The sequence below is a fragment of the Nicotiana tabacum genome, chromosome 17 (genome assembly GCF_000715075.1).
Source record: "Nicotiana tabacum cultivar K326 chromosome 17, ASM71507v2, whole genome shotgun sequence".
Taxonomy (NCBI): Eukaryota; Viridiplantae; Streptophyta; class Magnoliopsida; order Solanales; family Solanaceae; genus Nicotiana; species Nicotiana tabacum.
In genome coordinates this window covers 106,207,011-106,226,345 of record NC_134096.1, presented here as the reverse complement: position 1 = coordinate 106,226,345, position 19,335 = coordinate 106,207,011, and the positions used below count along the sequence as shown (strand labels likewise).

Sequence of the window (19,335 nt, the reverse complement as noted above, 5' to 3'; positions counted from 1 at the left end):
AGATTCTCTTGAGATCATTACATTATAACCACAAACAAAATTGTTCAATGGGAGAATATATATTGAAAGAACAAAACCATAGAATACAAAAGCAAAACAACCTTTTTAATATAACTAACGTTGAGAACTTCTACAAGTTCAATATTGAGACACAAATCGTCTACACCTATGACTTCTTTCTTCTTTTTTTTTCCTTTTTTGGATTATCGGGGGGGGGGGGGGGGGATTGGATTGTTATCACTCACAAGAAGGATTATATAATCATGAATATTGCTCCTATCAGTACAGAAAAGAAAAGAAAAAACTTAAATAGAACCTAACTAACAGCCGAAGTAATCCATAAGGTAGCATGTTTATTAACGATTTCAGCTAAGGACTAGTAGTTCAACGGATTCAGTGGGATTATGAGAACGAAGAGACTATGTTTGATTCTCATCTATATTTTTACTGATTGTAAATTCACCTTATATTATTTAAGTTGGTGATTGTAATCACTTACTCTCTAAAGTTCAACAATATACTTTTGCTCATCCCTTATTCCATTATGTCAATTTTTCGCTGAATTAAATATGAAACACTTGGATTGTAATATATAAGAGGAAGGACGATAAAAAGTTTCAAAATATTTTTACCTTTTAGTGTTTGTTCCTTAATGTCGTAGAATTTTCATAAAATTTTGTACGAATTCTCAATAACCAATTTTTACATAAATATATATTAACTTTATTGATTTTATAAACAATTATCCACAGCTCTTTTCTATTTTATCTTCACTTCTTTTTAGTATTCAGAAAATTTGAAGGTGAGTGGGATGCGAAGGACAAAAGTTGAAGTCGCCTGATATTGATCAAGTTGGATTGCACTTTTTTTTAGAAAAACAAAATAAAAACTTCCAAAACTGGTCATCAGGACTCAACTAATAAAATGTACTACCATTGATGGAAACAAAACACTGCTAGGTTACTACCTCCCACTAGCACAAGCACAAGCACGAACAATCACCTTGCCTTACTAATATATGAATTTAGTCGCATTGTCTTCCTCCAACAGGAAGGAGAGCAGCTGATTCTAGGGATGCCCATTTGTCCACGTCAAAAGGAAAGGAATCAAGGATATTACGTAGCTATTATGCATCAAGGGTGCCAACTTTCGCCACCTACCTGATCAGGGTTTCCATCCGAACTAGTGCCTTAAGCAGGAAGGTGGTGTGTCAATTTGAATCTATTTTCTTTATGCTACCGAAAGACGAAAAGGGGAACAGACTCGTTCCTTCCCTACGGAGGTGGTGGGACCTATTGGCATAATGCACGCTGGAACGTGGGAATTCGAGGTCTTATGAACTACTACTAAAAACTAACTTTTTTTAAGTTTTGTTTGTGGACAAACGATATCCGGTCAGGCTTATGGCTGAATCCTTTTAGTATCAATTTCTTCTTTTAAATACTGCTTATAGATAGTTTTCAGTAGAAAGGTTAGTTGCATACCTACTATAAGGGGGGTGCCCACTGAATCTGTCTCCAACTAATTTCATTTTAATTTCGTTGCGGGCCAGTGCACCGGTAATTCTATCGTCCAAAGCTTAGGGAAATGGAAGAAAACACAGCTTTTTCGGTCTCAGCTAAAATTTCTCCGGAATATACCGTGGTAGTCTTACAGATATATAATATACATCAGACCGTCGAACATAATAAAAAATAAAAGTTTAGTTCACAAATAATAATCATTTGATGAAAGAAACAAACACAGATTCCATATACGGACTGAAAACAATTTCGCTGCAAGGCATTTCTTTAACAAGTATCCCTCAGATGATCAACATACAGCTGAATATTGACAACAGTGTGCAAGACTTGAGAATTACAACATCAACATGGCTTTAGTGGATATCCTAATTCATGTATTTACTCCTAACAAAAAACAATTGCTATATGATGGGAAATTAGTGGAAGTGCCAAAAATCCTCACAGGAGAACGGAAAGGATTTGGTGTTACAGGATAGCTAATATGTAACCCTGCAGCGCGAAGAACTTGTTTACTACTTGAGCACGAAAGTTCGGACTCATTGGTGAAATAAGCTGGAACGTTCATGGATTTTATCAAGTTAAGAGCTCCACCCCAACACGAATAGCTTCCTAACCCGCAATTCAAAGACACGATAATATGAGGAGTTGGCAGATAGCTGGCTTCGTCCTGGTAAAGACCCCTTACAAGGTTTACCCTCACTCTGCTACCTATTCCAGAAGTTGTCCCGGATAAATTAGTGGGGACTTCTGGCCCGACCATTATTATGTGTATATTGCCCATCCCATGGAGTAGATGACCAATATCAGCAAAGGCTGGCATCCAATCTAACTCACCTTCAGGTCCAATGTAGTGGAGTATCACCTCTTTGTTCTTGAGTAACAGATTCTTTGAGCTGATGTTGAGTGCTGTCAATATGTAATAGATTGTCAAGGGATGAGACAGAATATCTGCAACGGGACTCGTTAGTGGTAATGACCGGAGGCTGTAGTACTCTAGCCAACCAGATAAGAAGACTGAGCTTGATATCCCATCTCTAAAATGATTATGAAAAGGTGAATCATGAGGGTATTCATTCTCGTCCAAGCCGCCCCATGAATCCCAAAGTCTACCCGGAACAGGAAGAAGACCAAATGGACAATGGAAATAACAATTACATTTTCTTCTCCACATGCCTTTCTGGTGAATACCAAGTGATTCAAGCCATTTACAAGGCTGCTCAGCAGAACAATTAAAGATGAAGAAATTCATTGCCAGCTCTTCTTCTCTTTCCATCATGGCCCTGTAAAGTCCGCAAACATCTTTGTGCGCTTCCTTCCAATGCTGCTTCTGGCAGACGGAACTGCAATAGACCACCGCAGAGCAATGACCACAGCAAACTGACTGTTCTCTGCTGACCTTTTCCTCACACAGCATGCACTCCCTCAAACAGACAGCTGCATTTGATTTCACATCAATAAATGTCTCCTCCATTTGCGCTTCGGAATGCTTGGTGGGAGTGGAAGTTGATGACGAGCTATACTTTTCCTGATATCCTCGACCAGGAGGGTGTGAAATTGTTACTGCCACAAGATCATTTCCTTTGGCCATTTCAGCAGGCCATTGAACATCAACAGTTTCAATAAAAGGTTCGAAATATATCACTCTAGACCACTTTGGAGCTGCTCCATAATCTTGCTGAAGCAAAGGGTGCAGAAGAGAAGCTCCTTTCATTACTGCATACACAAATCTAAGCTCTTCAAGTGTTGGATTCCTAAACTGAAGCTCGCCAGTGGTTGTGCAGCGGCCAACGTCAATTACTGGATATCGATCTTCACCTGAGACCTCCAATGCCAACGATATAACAAATCTCTTATTTGAAGGGAGCATCACAGAGTCCAGGTCATAAGTAACCCGCAAAACCTCAATATTTGGAACCCGAATTGTCTCCCTAGGGCCAGTCATCTTCTTCGCATCATTTTCCGACCTAAACATATAAAGACCTATATCCCCACCATCCCCACCAATAAATTGGATACAAGAAAATGGCTGTTTTTTGCCAGACCAATCTGAATCCTTCCCTACCCTTACACCGAAAAGATGACTTGGGCGCAACCGCCTCCAAGGATCAGTCCTATACAAAGCTGCAGCAGCTCTGTATATAGACTTAATGAAAGGCGGTGCAATACCATCTATCTTCATAAGATTGGTTCCAGATCCAGGACCAAGTCCAGGTCCAGCTCCAAATTGCTCTTGAAATCTACCAAACGCATATTTTAAATGCACATCCATCTTAATGACTGACACCTGCAAAACTTAGATGTCACTTAACTCACGAAAACCAACCAACACCATGCATAAGTATATCAATAACAACAAATGCAGCAGCAAATTCAAGCAGAACAATGTAGTAATCTGTAAGAACAATTTCAAACTAAACACTGGTCCTTTTGTGACATATCATTTTGAATGACAAACCGAAAAATTGAATAAGAAAACGTGTTGCTCTTGCTTCACCATATAAAAAATTCTATAATTAACAGTACCAAGAAAAGAGGCTAAAAGGACAATTTATTCATAAATTGAGCAACGCAACAAATGCAGTACCAAATTCAAGCAGAACAGTATAGTAAGCTGTAAGAAACATTTCAAGCACCAAGACTGCTCCTTTTATGTGATATACCATTCTCAAGGACAAACCCAGAAACTAAATTATAAATATTTTTAATTTTACTTTATCGTATCAAGAATTTTCTACCAAACAGTAAACAAAGGTACAGGGAAAAATTATTTCTGGGTATTCCTGAAATTTACTTGAAAACAGCATTCATAAGTTTATAAGTATGATGAAAAGATCGTCCCAGCTAAGTGAAAATGCAGAGAAGAATGCTTCAATTTAATTTGGTGATAAAATAAAAATCGCTAGTACTAAAACATTTAAGTTGGAATTTCTTGATATAAACAAGATGGCAATGTCACCTTGATAATGATTTCTACTGAAGAAAGCTGCGATCTTTAGCTTTCAAATAACACAACAGTCAACTTAGAGTCAAGATCTGCTGACACTGACAAGAACTGTGTCTGAGAGGAATTGGAAATGGGAAGATCATCGTCGATCAAGTTGAATGGGCTTTATGTTGGGCCTAAGCTTTAGTAATATGGACTTTCTTGGGTCGCTCAGAGTTGTTGCCCGAGGAATTTTTCTTTCCTTTTTTGCTTACATAGTAGTAGTAAGACATATAAAGGCATTAATGGTAAGAGTCCTCCTATTTAACATTTCTCGAGGTGAAACTTTGATAATGAAGTGTCATTTCATATGAACACCTTAATCCTCGTAGTAGACCTTCGAGAATATGATCAAATCTCTGTATAACAGTTTATTTTCATATTTTTTAGTTTTTACGGTGAATGTATGTTATAAACAAAAATAATTTAAAAATTAATTTTTTTAATGTTACATATAAAATATAAGAAAATTATTCAAATTTAAATACTCAAAAAATATAGTATAAATTTTACTAGTTAAATATTAAAGAAAAGAAACACATTATTAATAAAATTCGTAACTAAATGTATAATGATTTAAACTCTAAAGCATACATTTTAAAGCTACTAGAACTCTAGAAGATTAAATTATTTCAAGATTAATGGGAAAAATCCGTAATTATAGCTTCTTTCGTAGATTCTAGTTTCTTACCAATAATATAACGCTTCAATTAGCGAAGATTTGTGTCCAAACTTCCATTAAAAGGATATCTAATAGCTTTTCCTTGAAGACAATCTAAGAGGTTAATAGTTGAATCTTCTATCTCGGTCCAAGTAGTAGAAGGTTGAGGTCAAAATCTTTAAACTGATTATTTGTGACCTTATTAGAGATTCTATATGGATGTTATACATTAGTAATTTTACAAAGAGCGTACTGGTGTAAAGATGGATGTTGCTTTTATAGGCAAAATGTTGTTATAGAGAGGTAAAATATAACATAAAAAAATAGTTTATAAAAAAATTGGTTTTTATAATGAATGACTTTTATATGAAGATGATGTTATAGAAAAGTCTGACTGTACGTAAAGAAAAAGGGCACATAAAATGATTTTATTTTTAGTATCTTTTATGAAGTATACAAAATTAGCTTACTTAAAAACATATTATTCGGCACACTAATGTTTAATTGTATCTCCATATATATTCACTATTCACTATGTGAGAGTAAAATTCACAAAAGTATTAATAGAGTATTAGTTCCAGCGCATATCCAAACAGTTTAATAATAACATTAAGTTATAGATTATATTTATTTCGACAATAATTCATCTTGTATTTCTATATTAAGAGATGTGCTTACAATTGTACAATTCTTGAACCTTCAAGAAATATAGATGTTGTATCTCTTAATGTATTTAATATGTAACTATCTGATGTTGGATATTGAAAAATCAGCTATGATTGAAATTGATGTTATTGGAATATTGAAAGATTGACATATTCCTTACAAAATAAAAATGTAAGTAAATTACCTAAATTGGCCGAGAAAACACAATTTTTAGTAAATTATTAGTTAAATGTGTTTAGTTAAATCACAATGACTTTAAAATTAAAAATGGTTGTTACCTATTGTATTGTATCGTATTTTTACTTTAAATACGATGTTTGTTTTGGTTGTTACTTATATTTTATTGTATCGTATCGTTAAATTCATCGTTACAATATGCCACTTTATGTAACGACTGATTTGGTGTGGTTGCGTCGTTATGTTATCTTTTTCTCTCATCCCACCCTTCATTATTATTAAATATTTTTATTTTATCATTTACCCTATCTTTTTATATAATAAATTTATTCCGTATCATAATTTTTCTTTATAATATTGCAAATTTATTCTTCATATTGCCAGTGCATGATATCATGAAACAACGGCAAGCGATACAATTTATCCAAACATTATATTCATCAAACGATACAGTACAATACAATACAATACGATACATTATGAAACGATGTATAACAACCATCCAAACAAGCTGTAAAAGACCCAAAGATCGTTTGGTAGGAGGTATCAGAAAAAATAATGCAAGTATTAGCTTTGTGCATTACTAATTCCTTGTTTGGTATATTTTTTCAACCAAGTATTAGTTATACATGCTATTTGGTATTATACTTTGTATAACTAATACATAGCAAACCATGGTATTAAACAATGAAATATTTTTAATACTTGCATAAATATAGTTAAGGACATAATTGCCCCTAAAAACTTATTCCAAATACTTTCCACCATATTTTAGAAGTCATTTCTGTCAACATCTAATATTGTTAGAAATTATACAATATTTTAAATCAAATAGTAAATAATAATAACAACATAATTGATTTCATTATTACTAATACAAACATTATTAATACATTGCCCAAAAGTACTATAAATATTTTTGAATATTCTCCTCGTCCTACTCCTAGCAAAGCCGAAGTCCAAGAAAGGCCAGAAAATATCTCATCCTCTTCGCCCATTGTATTCCCTTCTTTGTCTCTCCACATCCAAACATCCTTATAGGGTTCCGCCGAATCCCAACCACCCTCTCTTACCCCCCAATCTTCGCCACGATGCAACCAGCAAATACCATGGTTCCACCACCACAACAGTACCAACAGCAGTGGATGACTCAGCAGCCGCCGCAGTATCAGGTTCCGCCGCCTCAGCAGCAATCTGGATATTATTACCAGCAACAGCCGCAGCAGGGCGGAGTTCCTCCACCTCAACAACAACAGCCTCAGTATAACGCCTCCGGTTCTGTTCAGCCGACTACCGCTGATGAGATCCGAAGCCTTTGGATCGGAGATCTTCAGTTTTGGATGGACGAACAGTACCTCCTCAACTGCTTCGCACAAACTGGAGAGGTATGCCTCGTATACCAACAATCTAATTTTTCTCCTTTTTATCGTTTTGCCGTACGCTGTGATATAGATTTTTGCCAAATTTTGGATTCATAGTAATTGTTGTTTCATGGAATTTCTCGTTTTTGTTTTAAATTTAAGAGGCTTTATGTGGAAGATTTGATCTTTGTTATCTTCCGAGAGATTTTCAAGTGTTTGCTACATTCAGATATGAATATTTTACTGAATGTTTATTTGTGAAATGTGAATATGATGGTGTTTGTATTTAGTAATTCTGTTGGGAAAAGGTATGCTACTCTGCTGTAGTTTGTAATCAGTGACTTTTGGGTTAGATTGTTGGTGAAAGGTATGTGAATAAGCTGTAATTTGTATTCAGTAACTCCTCTTACATTGTTGGTAAAAGGTATGCGACTGCACTGTAGTTTGTATTCAGTGACTTCTATTAGTTTGTTGTGAAAAGGTTTGTGAATATGCTGTTGTTTGTATTTAAACTTGTGTTACATTGTTGGTATACAGTGTGTGAATGTTCTGTTGGTTTTACGTAGTAACTCGTGTTATGTTGTTGGTAAAAGGCGTGAGAATATGCCTTATAAAAGGGCATGAACATGCTATAGTTTGTGCAAGTAAATTGAATTTCCTTGTTGGTAAAAGTATGTGAATATGTTGTAGTGTGTATTCAGTAAATTGTATCACCTTGTTGCTAAAAGCTCGTGAATATGCTGTTGTTGTGTTCGGTAATTTGTATTAGAATGTTGGTAAAAGGTATGTGAATGTGCTGTAGTTTGTAGTCCTGAACTTGTACTAGCTTGTTGGTAAAGGGTATGTGATTATGCTGTAATTGTATTCTGTAACTTGTATTATGTTGTCAATGAAATGTGTTAAGGTTAACCATATCTAGACAAGTAACGTAAGCCTAGAGGAAAAGCACCCTCCACCTCCAGCCAAGAGGTTGGGATTCAAATTACAAAGGAGCAAAGTGGGAAAAGGGCCAGTCTTGACTCTTGGACAGGGTTGTTAGAATTACATAATTAAATTTATAGGAGACAATTTGAACCAGGAATTTGTGCATCTCTTTTTAAATAAATGATAGTTATGTTTTAATTAGTTTGTCGAAGTGGCTTGGGATTATCTTTTGGAACTATCAGCTGCTGTCTAATGGTTGCTTTTTATCTGCTAATTAAGCTGTTCTTCAGTTGAGATTCTTTTAATGTGTAACAGGGGTAAAAAATTGGATAGTAATTTTTGACCCTATAATTGGTGGCTATACCTGCTGATACCTGCCTCTGTTGACTATGGGTATTGACACTGGAAAGGATTAAGCTGAATGCGTTTTCACTGCATCTGAGATATTGCAAGAAGGGGCCTAATAATCCATAAACAACCTTATCATAAAAGTAAATCCATGTGCAATCCATACACAACCTTATCAGAAAAAGTAAATCCATGTGCAATTTGTTTATGCTTACCGATTGTGTGATGGTTGACTTTATATGCATGCTTGTGTGAGTAGACAAAATAAACACAAGCGCTCTTTCCCCCTCTCTATTTATTTTTTCTTGTATCTTATACTGTATGAGCAGTAGTGTTACTACTATTAACAGTCTTCTTTCCCGTTCACTTTTTAGGTTTTTTAGGAGAATATTAACTACTTGTCTCTTGCGTAGGTGGTCAATGCTAAAGTTATCCGTAACAAGCAAACAGGACAGTCAGAGGGTTATGGCTTTGTTGAGTTTAATAGCCATGCTGCCGCAGAGAGGAATCTGCAAGCATATAATGGGACCTTGATGCCTAATACTGAGCAAAATTTTAGACTTAACTGGGCATCACTCGGCTCCGGTGAAAAACGTTCCGATAATGCTCCTGAATATACAATATTTGTTGGTGACTTGGCAGCTGATGTCACTGATTACATGCTTCAGGAGACATTTAGGGTTAACTATCCTTCTGTGAGGGGTGCTAAGGTTGTAACAGATAGGGCCACAGGGCGCACCAAAGGTTATGGTTTTGTTAAATTTGGGGATGAAAGTGAGCAGTTACGTGCTATGACAGAGATGAATGGACAGTTTTGCTCGACCAGGCCCATGCGGATTGGTCCTGCAGCTAACAAGAAGGGTATGGGTGGTCAGAGTCAAGGTATGTCTCAACCCAGTTGGTACTTGTACTGCTTTATGTGGTAATCTTTTACAGCAGTTAAGCGAAATGTATCCAGCTTGCTGCTTGATTGCTTGCTTCACTTGGGTTGTAGATTTTGGATCTTTTGTCTTTTGTTTAGTTGTCATAAAGTCCTTCAATTGTTAAGTTTTGATAGTTTGAGGATGCTGTTGCTTTATTTTGGGCGGAGCTGATGTCTATTTTTGTTTTGCTCGGCCATGCGGGTGTCATTACGTTTCCTTTCATTCCATTATGCTCTTGAATTCTTGATGAGTATCCAGCTATCCACATCATTTCGTTCCAGTTGTTAAAAACTTCCCCTTGAAATATTAAATCTCATAAAACTCCGCTTGTCTCCAAGCAGGATGAATGGGAGGCTCTATGATTTAAGGGCCTGGATGCTTGTTTCAGCTGAAATGAATACCATTTAGAACGTGGTTTGGCGTAAGTCAGTTCATTTAAACGTGGTTAAATTTCGTTATGTGGGATCCTCGTAACTTTTTTATTTTTATTTTGCAACTTATTCCATTACTCCGCACTCCTTCCGTCAGTTTATTTTTCCTTACTTTTCAGCCATTTTGCTTTATCTTTACTTTTCAGCCATTTCACTTTATCTTTACATTTCCACCATTTTATTCTTTAACTTCATTATCTTGTTAGCCTGCCTGAAGTTGAACTTAATCTTCATTATTCCTTTACGCTTTCTGGTAGTCTCATTCATTGATTTAGTTCCTAGTCCTGGATCCATTCATCTCTTAAGTCTGCTTCATTTACCTCATGAACTTGTTTAGTAAATCCCCTTTACAGGGGCGAGAACTTTCCTGCCACCATTATAATCTTATGCTGCCATCATATGTTTCTGTTTGGTTCAAGATTTGGTACTCATGCTTTCTTTATGTGACACTATTACTAGTTGAAGGAGTCAAACCCTTTTTTCTTTAACTACGATTTTTTATTATTTAAAATTATCAACCATTGTGGCTTGTAATAATTTTATATCATTCAAAAATCTGTAAATTTTATTTCAAAAAACTTGAAGAATCAATGCCCAAATTCATACTAAAACTAAGTCCTTTGACCCTGTATATTCCGAGCCTCTTCTCATGAATGGAACAGAGGGGTTATAATTGTTTTTAGCTGGCAGCTGTATGTACAGTTACTTGGGTAGTATTTTTCTTTTTGAAGGTTTATTTTGATAAAATTTGCCACTAATATTCTGAATCTTTATCTCATGGAGAGTTTAAATAAGATGATAATGAGGTTGGTTTTAGGGTTTCTTTCGCTATGATCTCTTGACTGACGTGAATTGTCTTATGATTGGATTTCAGAATATTGCACTTGAATAGTGCTTTAGATTCTAAATTTAATTGGTTTTGATTTTACTAAAAATGAGTATAGGATAGAGATTGCTTGGAGCCCCCCTCCCCCTCCACCCCGAATACGGAATTGAGTCCAATTTTGCAACACTTTGGTGCCTACTACAAAGGTGGTTTGGTCATGGAAACTACTAACCCCTTTTCTGCCTTTTATCACCTCTTATTTAACAGTCGTGTGATTATAATTATCTTAATGCATGAGATGGGATGTAATGAGATAATGCCATGTAGGCTGGGAAAGTTAATGAGATAATGCCATGCAGGCTGGGAAAGTCAGGAAATTATTCAGAAACTGCAGGACACCTAGTGGTGAATATACATCTTGAGAATATTTTTTCTTCTTGTTTACTCATATATTGGTCTTCATTTTGTCCCTTCGCCTAACTGTGGCTATCCTTGACAAATTTGAAACATAAATGTCTTCCTGCTTCCATACTCCCACAAGCACATCTGAAATATCTGTTGTGTATGCAAAGTAACCTCATGTTTGGTTATCCAACAGTTCAGATATGTATCCATTTCTCAAATGCTTGATTGCCTCTCTAAACTGTTAGACATGCCTCCTGACTTTTAATGGTTTAGCCAAATGCCTGTCAGCTGTTTAGTCAAATGTCTGTCAGTTTGTGTTCTGATGCATATTCTGTTTCTTTTGGGACCTGTAGGAGTTAACAGTTATCCTTCTTGCTCTTTTGGGGCTATGCAATCATCCGACTGATGCATGATGTATATAATTGTGAAATGACTGTTTTATCTCTTGAATCATATGTAAAAGTATTTTGTTATCAAGAAAGTTGTACACAGTTATTTGTATTACTGATGGTGGTAGTCCCCTGGCTGACCTTTGCCTTCTTGTGATAGTTTATGGTACATAAGCTTGTTCTTTTGTATTCCATCTTACTCATGAAGCATAAAATTCTCCTCCCTCTCCCCTCACCTTTGCCTCTTTCTTTTGCAGCTTCGTATCAAATTTCACCTGGAGCTCAAAATGAGGATGACCCTTCTAATACCACTGTCAGTACATTTCTTTCTGGCAGAATTTGACATTCAGTCAGCCTGTACTCATATCCAAATGAATTTGGTTGCAGATTTTTGTTGGGAACGTGGATACCAATGTAACAGATGAGCATCTGAAGCAGATTTTTGGACATTATGGACAGTTGCTTCATGTAAAAATACCAGTAGGCAAGCGGTGTGGCTTTGTTCAGTTTGCTGACAGGTACAGTAATATGCCTTCTGAAGATGATCAATCTCAATGCTTGGAGGCTTAACACGTGAGCCATCATTGTTATTGCAGAAGTTGTGCTGAGGAAGCTCTACGGTCACTAAATGGAACTCAGCTTGGTGGACAAAGCATCCGTCTTTCCTGGGGTCGTAGTCCAGCAAACAAGCAGGTTATTTAGTAACGCCAATATTCTAATTTCTGGTTTTGGCACTTCTCGGTTGGTCAATAAGAACTATGTGTTTCTGGTTTGTGCAGCCTCAGGTTGATCCAAACCAATATTGCGGTTATTATGGGTATACACCTGGATATGAGGCGTATGGTTATGCTCCACCTACTCAAGATTCAAATCTATATTATGCGGCGGGCTATGCAGGATATGGGAATTACACACAACCTCAACAATAGCAGCAAATGTTGCAGCAGCCTCAGGTTTGATGAACCCGTTGAGCTTATTTGAATTAAATGAATGCAACATTCTTTTAGGTTATTAATATCTTTTAGCTGTTGACTGCTGCTTATCTTTTCTCCACGATTTTGTTACTGGTTTAACTGGGGAACAAATTTAAACTATAACAGCAACTCATTGAAAAATGATGATGTATTCGATACTCATTTCACTTTGTTTTTGCAGTGATCTGCTGGTCGAATGAATTGCTGAGTGCTTCATTGCATGACTACTTACTAGCGTTAAAAGGGGAGCACAGGGGATTCTCAGTTGGAATCCAGATGTAGGCTAATTGTTGGGGATACAATATATTTCACTACTTTTTTTAAGTTTATCGCCTGCCCTTTGTTTTTTTTATGTTTCATGAAGCACTTTTGTTTCTTAGATATGAGATCTACATATACTTGAAGACCTCGGAGAGGTAGAGGGCATTTGTTTATACATGTATGTGCTTTGTTTGCTATTCTGACAATGCTTAAAACTTCATTTTGGCAGACGGTGGTTGACCTTTCAATAGTGGCCAATGGTTTTCTTTAAAGATAATTGTATACATAATAATCATTTGGGTGACTCGTTCTCCGATGTATTCAGATGAGAAGCTCAAAAGGCATCGTTTTAAGATCCTAACTGACTTCAAGTTTTCTGTCATCTTTTGGATTCCCTGATGCTATGCTACTCTCCATGGCAGATATCTTCTGTGTTAGTGTCATATATTAATGTAGGAAAAACTTTAGATTGGTGCCAATTGCCGCGTGATCTGGTTAGTGTCAAATTGTCAATCATATGGAAGCCTCATGCGATCCTAGGTTGAGCTATTACTTGGTCACTCGATTTGGCGATATCCGAGGACGATGGCATTTTACAGTGGAAGTATCCAGGCACCGTATTAGTAATGTGTAATTAGATAACCTCTACGAAAAATGTAAAAATACACATCAACTAATTGCAATACTTTTGACAATATAAAACTGTTGGAGCAGAGAAACCATATTAACTAACTTTCCAAATAGTGATCGTTTCGGCTCCAAATTGCCAAATCTTCAACGTTCCAAAAACCTTAAATCGAGGTATTCCGACTTAGTTTTTGTTAAAACTCGTATAAAAATGCATATTAGTTGTTTTTAATGTGCTCTATGTTGTTTTGCGATTTAACTATTTTGTTATTTTTATCCGGATTATGATATTAGTGTGCTAAAAAAATTAGTAAAAATAGAGAAATTATTTTTAGTTATTAAAAAAAATGATAACTAGTTACTTTTTACTGTGATATATGTATTTTCGTGAATGTTTTGTGATTAAATTTATTTGTTGTTTTAATCCGATTTAGATTATTTAATCGCTTAAAGACTAGTAAAATAGATAAATTGTTACTTTAGTTCCCTCTAGTGGTATCTTTTGGCCTAATGTAGTGCTTGTATTTGTAATGTAGTACCCTTTTAGCGTTTAGCGTTGTAAGATGTAGTGCCCTTTAGCGTAGTATTATTATAGTTATTGAAATTAATCATTTAAGTATCTATTATACCCAAAAATACGTTAAAAAAAAAGTTGATAGTCAACAATCATAAGAAAATAACATGAGAAAACAAAAATATTTCCTGGACTAAGTATGCGAAAACAACAATATTTCCTGCACTAAGTATGAGAAAACAACAATATTTCCAGGATACCTTGGCGCTACTGGCCTCAAATATCAAGCCCGGAACCCATATGTGAATATTTAATAATTAAATCTTGTATAATTATGAAAATTAGTTATTTAATTTTATTATAGTAAAAAATAAGTGAGTCAAACAAAAATATGTAATAATAAAACTAACATATAAAATAATAAAACTAACATATAAATTAATAAAACTAACACATACAATATTAAACTAACATATAAATAATAAACTAACATTTAAAAATAACAAACATTTTGAGTGATAAATCGAGATAATTTTCTCATCATGAACACAAGAATTCAGGATATCTTGGTGCTACTGGGCCTCAAATATCGAGTCCAGAACCCATGTGTGAATATTTAATAATTAAATTTTGTATAATTATGAAAATTAATTATTTAATTTATAAACAAACATATAAAATAATAAAACTAACATGTAAAATAATAAAACTAACATATTAAAGTAAAATAAAATCTCGGACTTGCCAACCTGGATCTACTGTTGTTACTGGGCGATCATAGGTCGTCACACATATGGGAGGGACAGTTACTGGCCCAGACGTTCCGTGCCAGGAGAGTAAACGATATGTGAGGCTTTCTTAGGGACCACCCTCTCTATCCCCGTATAGTCAGACGCCTCCAGGATACATGCTTTTATAGGATTGCGTAGATCGGCCGACTACATCTTGATTGGTCGTTGATGACCCTGATAGAGCGGTGGCGACCGGAGACACACGCATTCCATTTGCCCATTGGCGAGACCACTATCACGCTTCAGGACACCCTGTTGCTTTGCTGAATGCCATCAGAGAGTACGGGTTTGCACTACATGGAGATGCTGCAGCGGCTCACCGATTTCCAGCCACCGGATGAGACTGCACTGGTTGGGGTCAGTTGTCTGCAGTTGACGCCCGTCCAGCAGTATTTGGAGGCATTGCACACCGACATCACAAATGATACACCAGAGCTTCATATTCACCGTTACACGAGGTTACTGCTCCTTCTTATGTTTGGAGGGGTTTTGTTCCCGAACACTTCGGGGAACCTAGTCAGCTTGAGATTTCTTCATCATCTTGAGCGGCTAGATGATTTACATCAGTACAGCTGAGGTGTTGCTGTTCTCGGTTACTTGTACATGCAGATGTGTCGGGCGTGCATGATGACGTTGCTGAATTTTTACCGCTGCTATAGGTGAAAACATAGTTGAATACTCTATTCATTATAACATATCCAGTAAACATATACCTTAAATTTTACGTCCACTTTGTATATTAGGTTTGGGCTTGGGAGCGGTTCCTGCAGTTGCAGCCACCTCTACCACCCTTAGCTCATTTAAGATCTCGTATTCCCAAAAATACGTCAAAAAGCTGATAGTTCAAACACAAACTCTGTCCAATTCTAGCAAACATGATTTGTAGTATTCCTGGTTAATGTGTTCATCATACCATTCCTCAAACATACAATGATTTCCGTCATTGCGTCCAAATAATTGTTGACACATCCAGAATCTGTGCCCAACATTACCATCGGACCAACATGCCCTCAAAATCGCACGTTTGCCACAATAGCACCTTGGTTGGTCATTGCGTCCAGACATTTGTTAATGCAAGAAAAATGAAAAATTTATGGAAAGTTTTGCTATTTATTTTTGTTAAGCGCAAATAATAACTAAAATGCGCTAGTTATTTATAGGCAAGACAACCCATATAACGTAGTATTTCACCGCGCTATGCTTCGCGTGTTAAAGATTCTTTCGGGTACAAAATAACTTTTCGAGAAGATAACTTTTGCAGGCGAGCAGCTTTTCACGTCGACAAGACAACACACATAACGTAGTTGGATACCGCGCTATGTTTCGCGTGTTAAAGATTCTTTCAGGTACAATACAACTTTTCCAGAAGATAGCTTTTGCAGGCGAGCAGCTTTTTCAGGTCGATAAGACAATTGTTTTTTTTAAAATGGGTTTATGTTAGATTGTTGTACCGAAGTATATCAATAAGATTTAACAGCAATAGAAACATAATTTTATTTCATACATTCTGTAAGATAAACAAGTACATACACCTATTATAACCACATTACGGAAACAAAACACTACGTGTATCCTTGATAGTTGGACACATTAGATGAACTTCCACCAGGAGTTGGATTACCACCGCCACCCAAACCAGCTGAAGGACATTTACGACGATCGTGTCCTGTTTGCGAGCATATGCCACATATGCGCGCATAAACGATATCACCAACATCTATTTGGTTCCGTATACACGTTCTTTTTTGCACATGTCATTGACGTACATAGTCCTTGTTACACACCATTTTAAATGGTTCCGGCGGCCAATAATGCTCAGCACCCACTGGCTGCAACTGCCCACTATAGGTGTTTAAGTAAGCAGCAACACTATATTCTTTATCAACGTAGTTGGTTGCCCCTAAACCTGTATGTTGAAAGCACTTGATGGCATGTGAGCACGACAAGTGGTAGATGGACCATTTCCCACAAGAGCATAACCTTCTGGCTTCATTTACGAGGTGTGTATTATTCCCCTGGTTGTGATGGATAGCGGTGCGAACTTCAAAAATATTTCGCTCGTTGCAATACTGCAAAAATGAATGCCAATGTGCTCGCTTCCTGTATTTCTCAAATCTTTTCATTGGTATTAGCATAAATTCAACACCTCTTTCCATCAATGACGATGCATCTCTAGCCCTTTCAACAAACCTCTCTGCCATCTGCTTGAATGACATCCGCACCATGGCAGTGACAGGCAATCCTCGTGCAGACTTCAATAACCCGTTGAAAGACTCTAACACATTTGTAGTCAGAATTCCCCATCTTCTACCACCATCCGCATGCAAAGTCCACTTGTCAAGCTCATGTCGCATCAACCAACGATGGGCTCCCTCATCTTCCTGCCTGATAGATTCCATGCGCCTCCTGAATTTACACTCTTGGTGATCTATTGCAGCCATCCACATTAAATCATGCAAATCCTTGTTGGGATATGCCTTCTGGAAATTGGCCTTTAGGTGCCTCACACAGTAACGATGGTAGGTATACGGTTCCTGCCATGCACGCAAATTCTGTCCATAACTTAAAATACCACTATCCCGATAAGATATTAGACAAATACCTGAACGCTGTTTGATAACGTGCTCTTTCAAGTGGTTCAAAAATAGTGTCCACGTCTATTGGCTTTCATTGGCACAAATAGCAAAAGCTAAGGGTAGCATCTACTGCAACAACGATCAACAACTTAATATCATACTTACCATAGACATGAGTGCCGTCTATGGATATTACCGGCCGGTAATGCAGAAAACCATCAATTGCTAGTTTAAATGCCCAGAACACATATTTGAATATATGTTCTCGTATTCCCGGACTCTGCTCAAACTTTCATTCAACAACAGTCCCGGGGTTAAAGTGCTACAATGCGGCCATGTACCTAGGTAGAGATGCAAATGACTTATCCTAGTTACCATAAACAATTTCAAACGCACGTTTGCGCCCGAGAAATGCCTTTCTTTTGATAATGGTGCACCCATATTCCAGGAGGACGGATGTAATACACTCTTTGATCTTGTACCTCATGGAAGTCAACATCCAAGTTGAAGCGATTCCCATTGAATATGTCCATTTCACAATTGTGGGTGCCAATATATTTACCCACAACCCACATATTTGATTTTTTCTTCGCACGCAGCATTCAATTACAACCCGTAAATCATCTACGGCAAACAACCTTGTATACATCCGGAGTTGACTCCCATCCCTCATCTCACGACACTCTTTTACGCTGTACATTCTCACCGTCCTACTTAGGCGCGCTTTATCAGGAAGGTTGTAAATCATCTACGGCAAACAACCTTGTATACATCCGGAGTTGACTCCCATACCGTCATCTCACGACACTATTTTACGTTGTACATTCTCACCGCCTTGCTTAGGCGCGCTTTATCAGGAAAAAAATACCCTTTTACAGCAACGTTGGTCTAGACTCATCCCACATTGCTGTCCGAATTTCGTCAGTATCCCTTGTGAGGGCATCCACATCCGGCATACTTGACAAATGATCAAGGTAGGGAATCTCCCTGGAATGAAATGGCACGTGAGACTCGTACACTCTTGGTCTAACGGGGGGTGGACCATGCTCCCTCGTCAAATCAGTTCCAACTTTCTCTTCCTCCTCATCATCACCGTCATCAATCATCAAGGAAGGGTGTGTCATCTTCGGACTCATCGGCATTGTTGTCATAATCACTGTTCTCTTCCTGACTCTGTGCATCTGCTAGATCCCGATTAAATATGTCGTCTTCGGGCAATTGAGTAAGGACAAGACGTTCAAGTTACTCGTTTTCACTGCACAACCAACAAAATAATGAGTTATTCAAATTGATAAATATTTACATATAGCTATATCACTTCACTTACAAATCGTAATGTGTTGACATCCCATGATGAACATTATCCTGTTGGTGATACTCCAGGATTGACCACCATGATCCAACACACCAGAACTACGCATATTCTAACTGGGCGTTGGTTCATAACTTATAAAATTCATATCTGGCCAATACCCCCTGTAAAATATATGAGTGTTAATACAAATTCAATACAGCAAAAATAAAGATTGTAACACAAAGAAAAATTAAAGTTTACCACTCGTCTTGTGGATCATGTAAAGTAGGAGAGAAATTATTTCCTCAATCCTCATTCGCCCGTGGAGATAAATTTAGATCAGGCCAAACTCTTTCAGCCGGAACCTGTTCGGCTAAAACTGCTCCAAAATAACCACCCGATGACTGAGGATATCCCTGCTTTGCGCAACCTCATTATTGCGAACGTCTTCAACCTTGACGTACATTTCCAACATTTTTATCATAAGAAATTTCCGATATTTATCCGGAGTCCTCAAAAAATCTCTCAAAGTTTCATCGTCCTCGATGTTAAACTCAGCATAACAAGCAACCCCTTGCATAGTGACATAATACAGGTATCTCCCGGTTACTTTAAGGTTCACCGAATGTTTGCTCACACTCATTTTTTTACATAACGATACCAATGTATCGTACTCCATTG

The 19,335-nt window shown here is 36.9% G+C and overlaps 2 protein-coding genes across 2 annotated transcripts; one reads left to right on the top strand and one right to left on the bottom strand.

Moving 5' to 3' along the window:
• Positions 1–1,757: 1,757 nt before the first annotated feature.
• LOC107789105 (uncharacterized) lies at positions 1,758–4,613 on the bottom strand. The gene is made up of 2 exons (XM_016610873.2): positions 4,480–4,613; positions 1,758–3,807 (listed from the first exon to the last, which is right to left on the bottom strand). Exon 2 carries the CDS (start codon positions 3,790–3,792, stop codon positions 1,894–1,896), a length of 1,899 nt encoding a protein of 632 aa, XP_016466359.1. The 5' UTR covers positions 3,793–3,807; positions 4,480–4,613; the 3' UTR covers positions 1,758–1,893.
• A 2,319-nt stretch (positions 4,614–6,932) lies between these two features.
• On the top strand, positions 6,933–13,119 carry LOC107789104 (polyadenylate-binding protein RBP45). The gene is made up of 7 exons (XM_016610872.2): positions 6,933–7,395; positions 9,057–9,525; positions 11,875–11,930; positions 12,005–12,135; positions 12,214–12,310; positions 12,397–12,570; positions 12,773–13,119. Exons 1-6 carry the CDS (start codon positions 7,102–7,104, stop codon positions 12,544–12,546), a joined length of 1,197 nt encoding a protein of 398 aa, XP_016466358.2. The 5' UTR covers positions 6,933–7,101; the 3' UTR covers positions 12,547–12,570; positions 12,773–13,119.
• Positions 13,120–19,335: the final 6,216 nt, after the last annotated feature.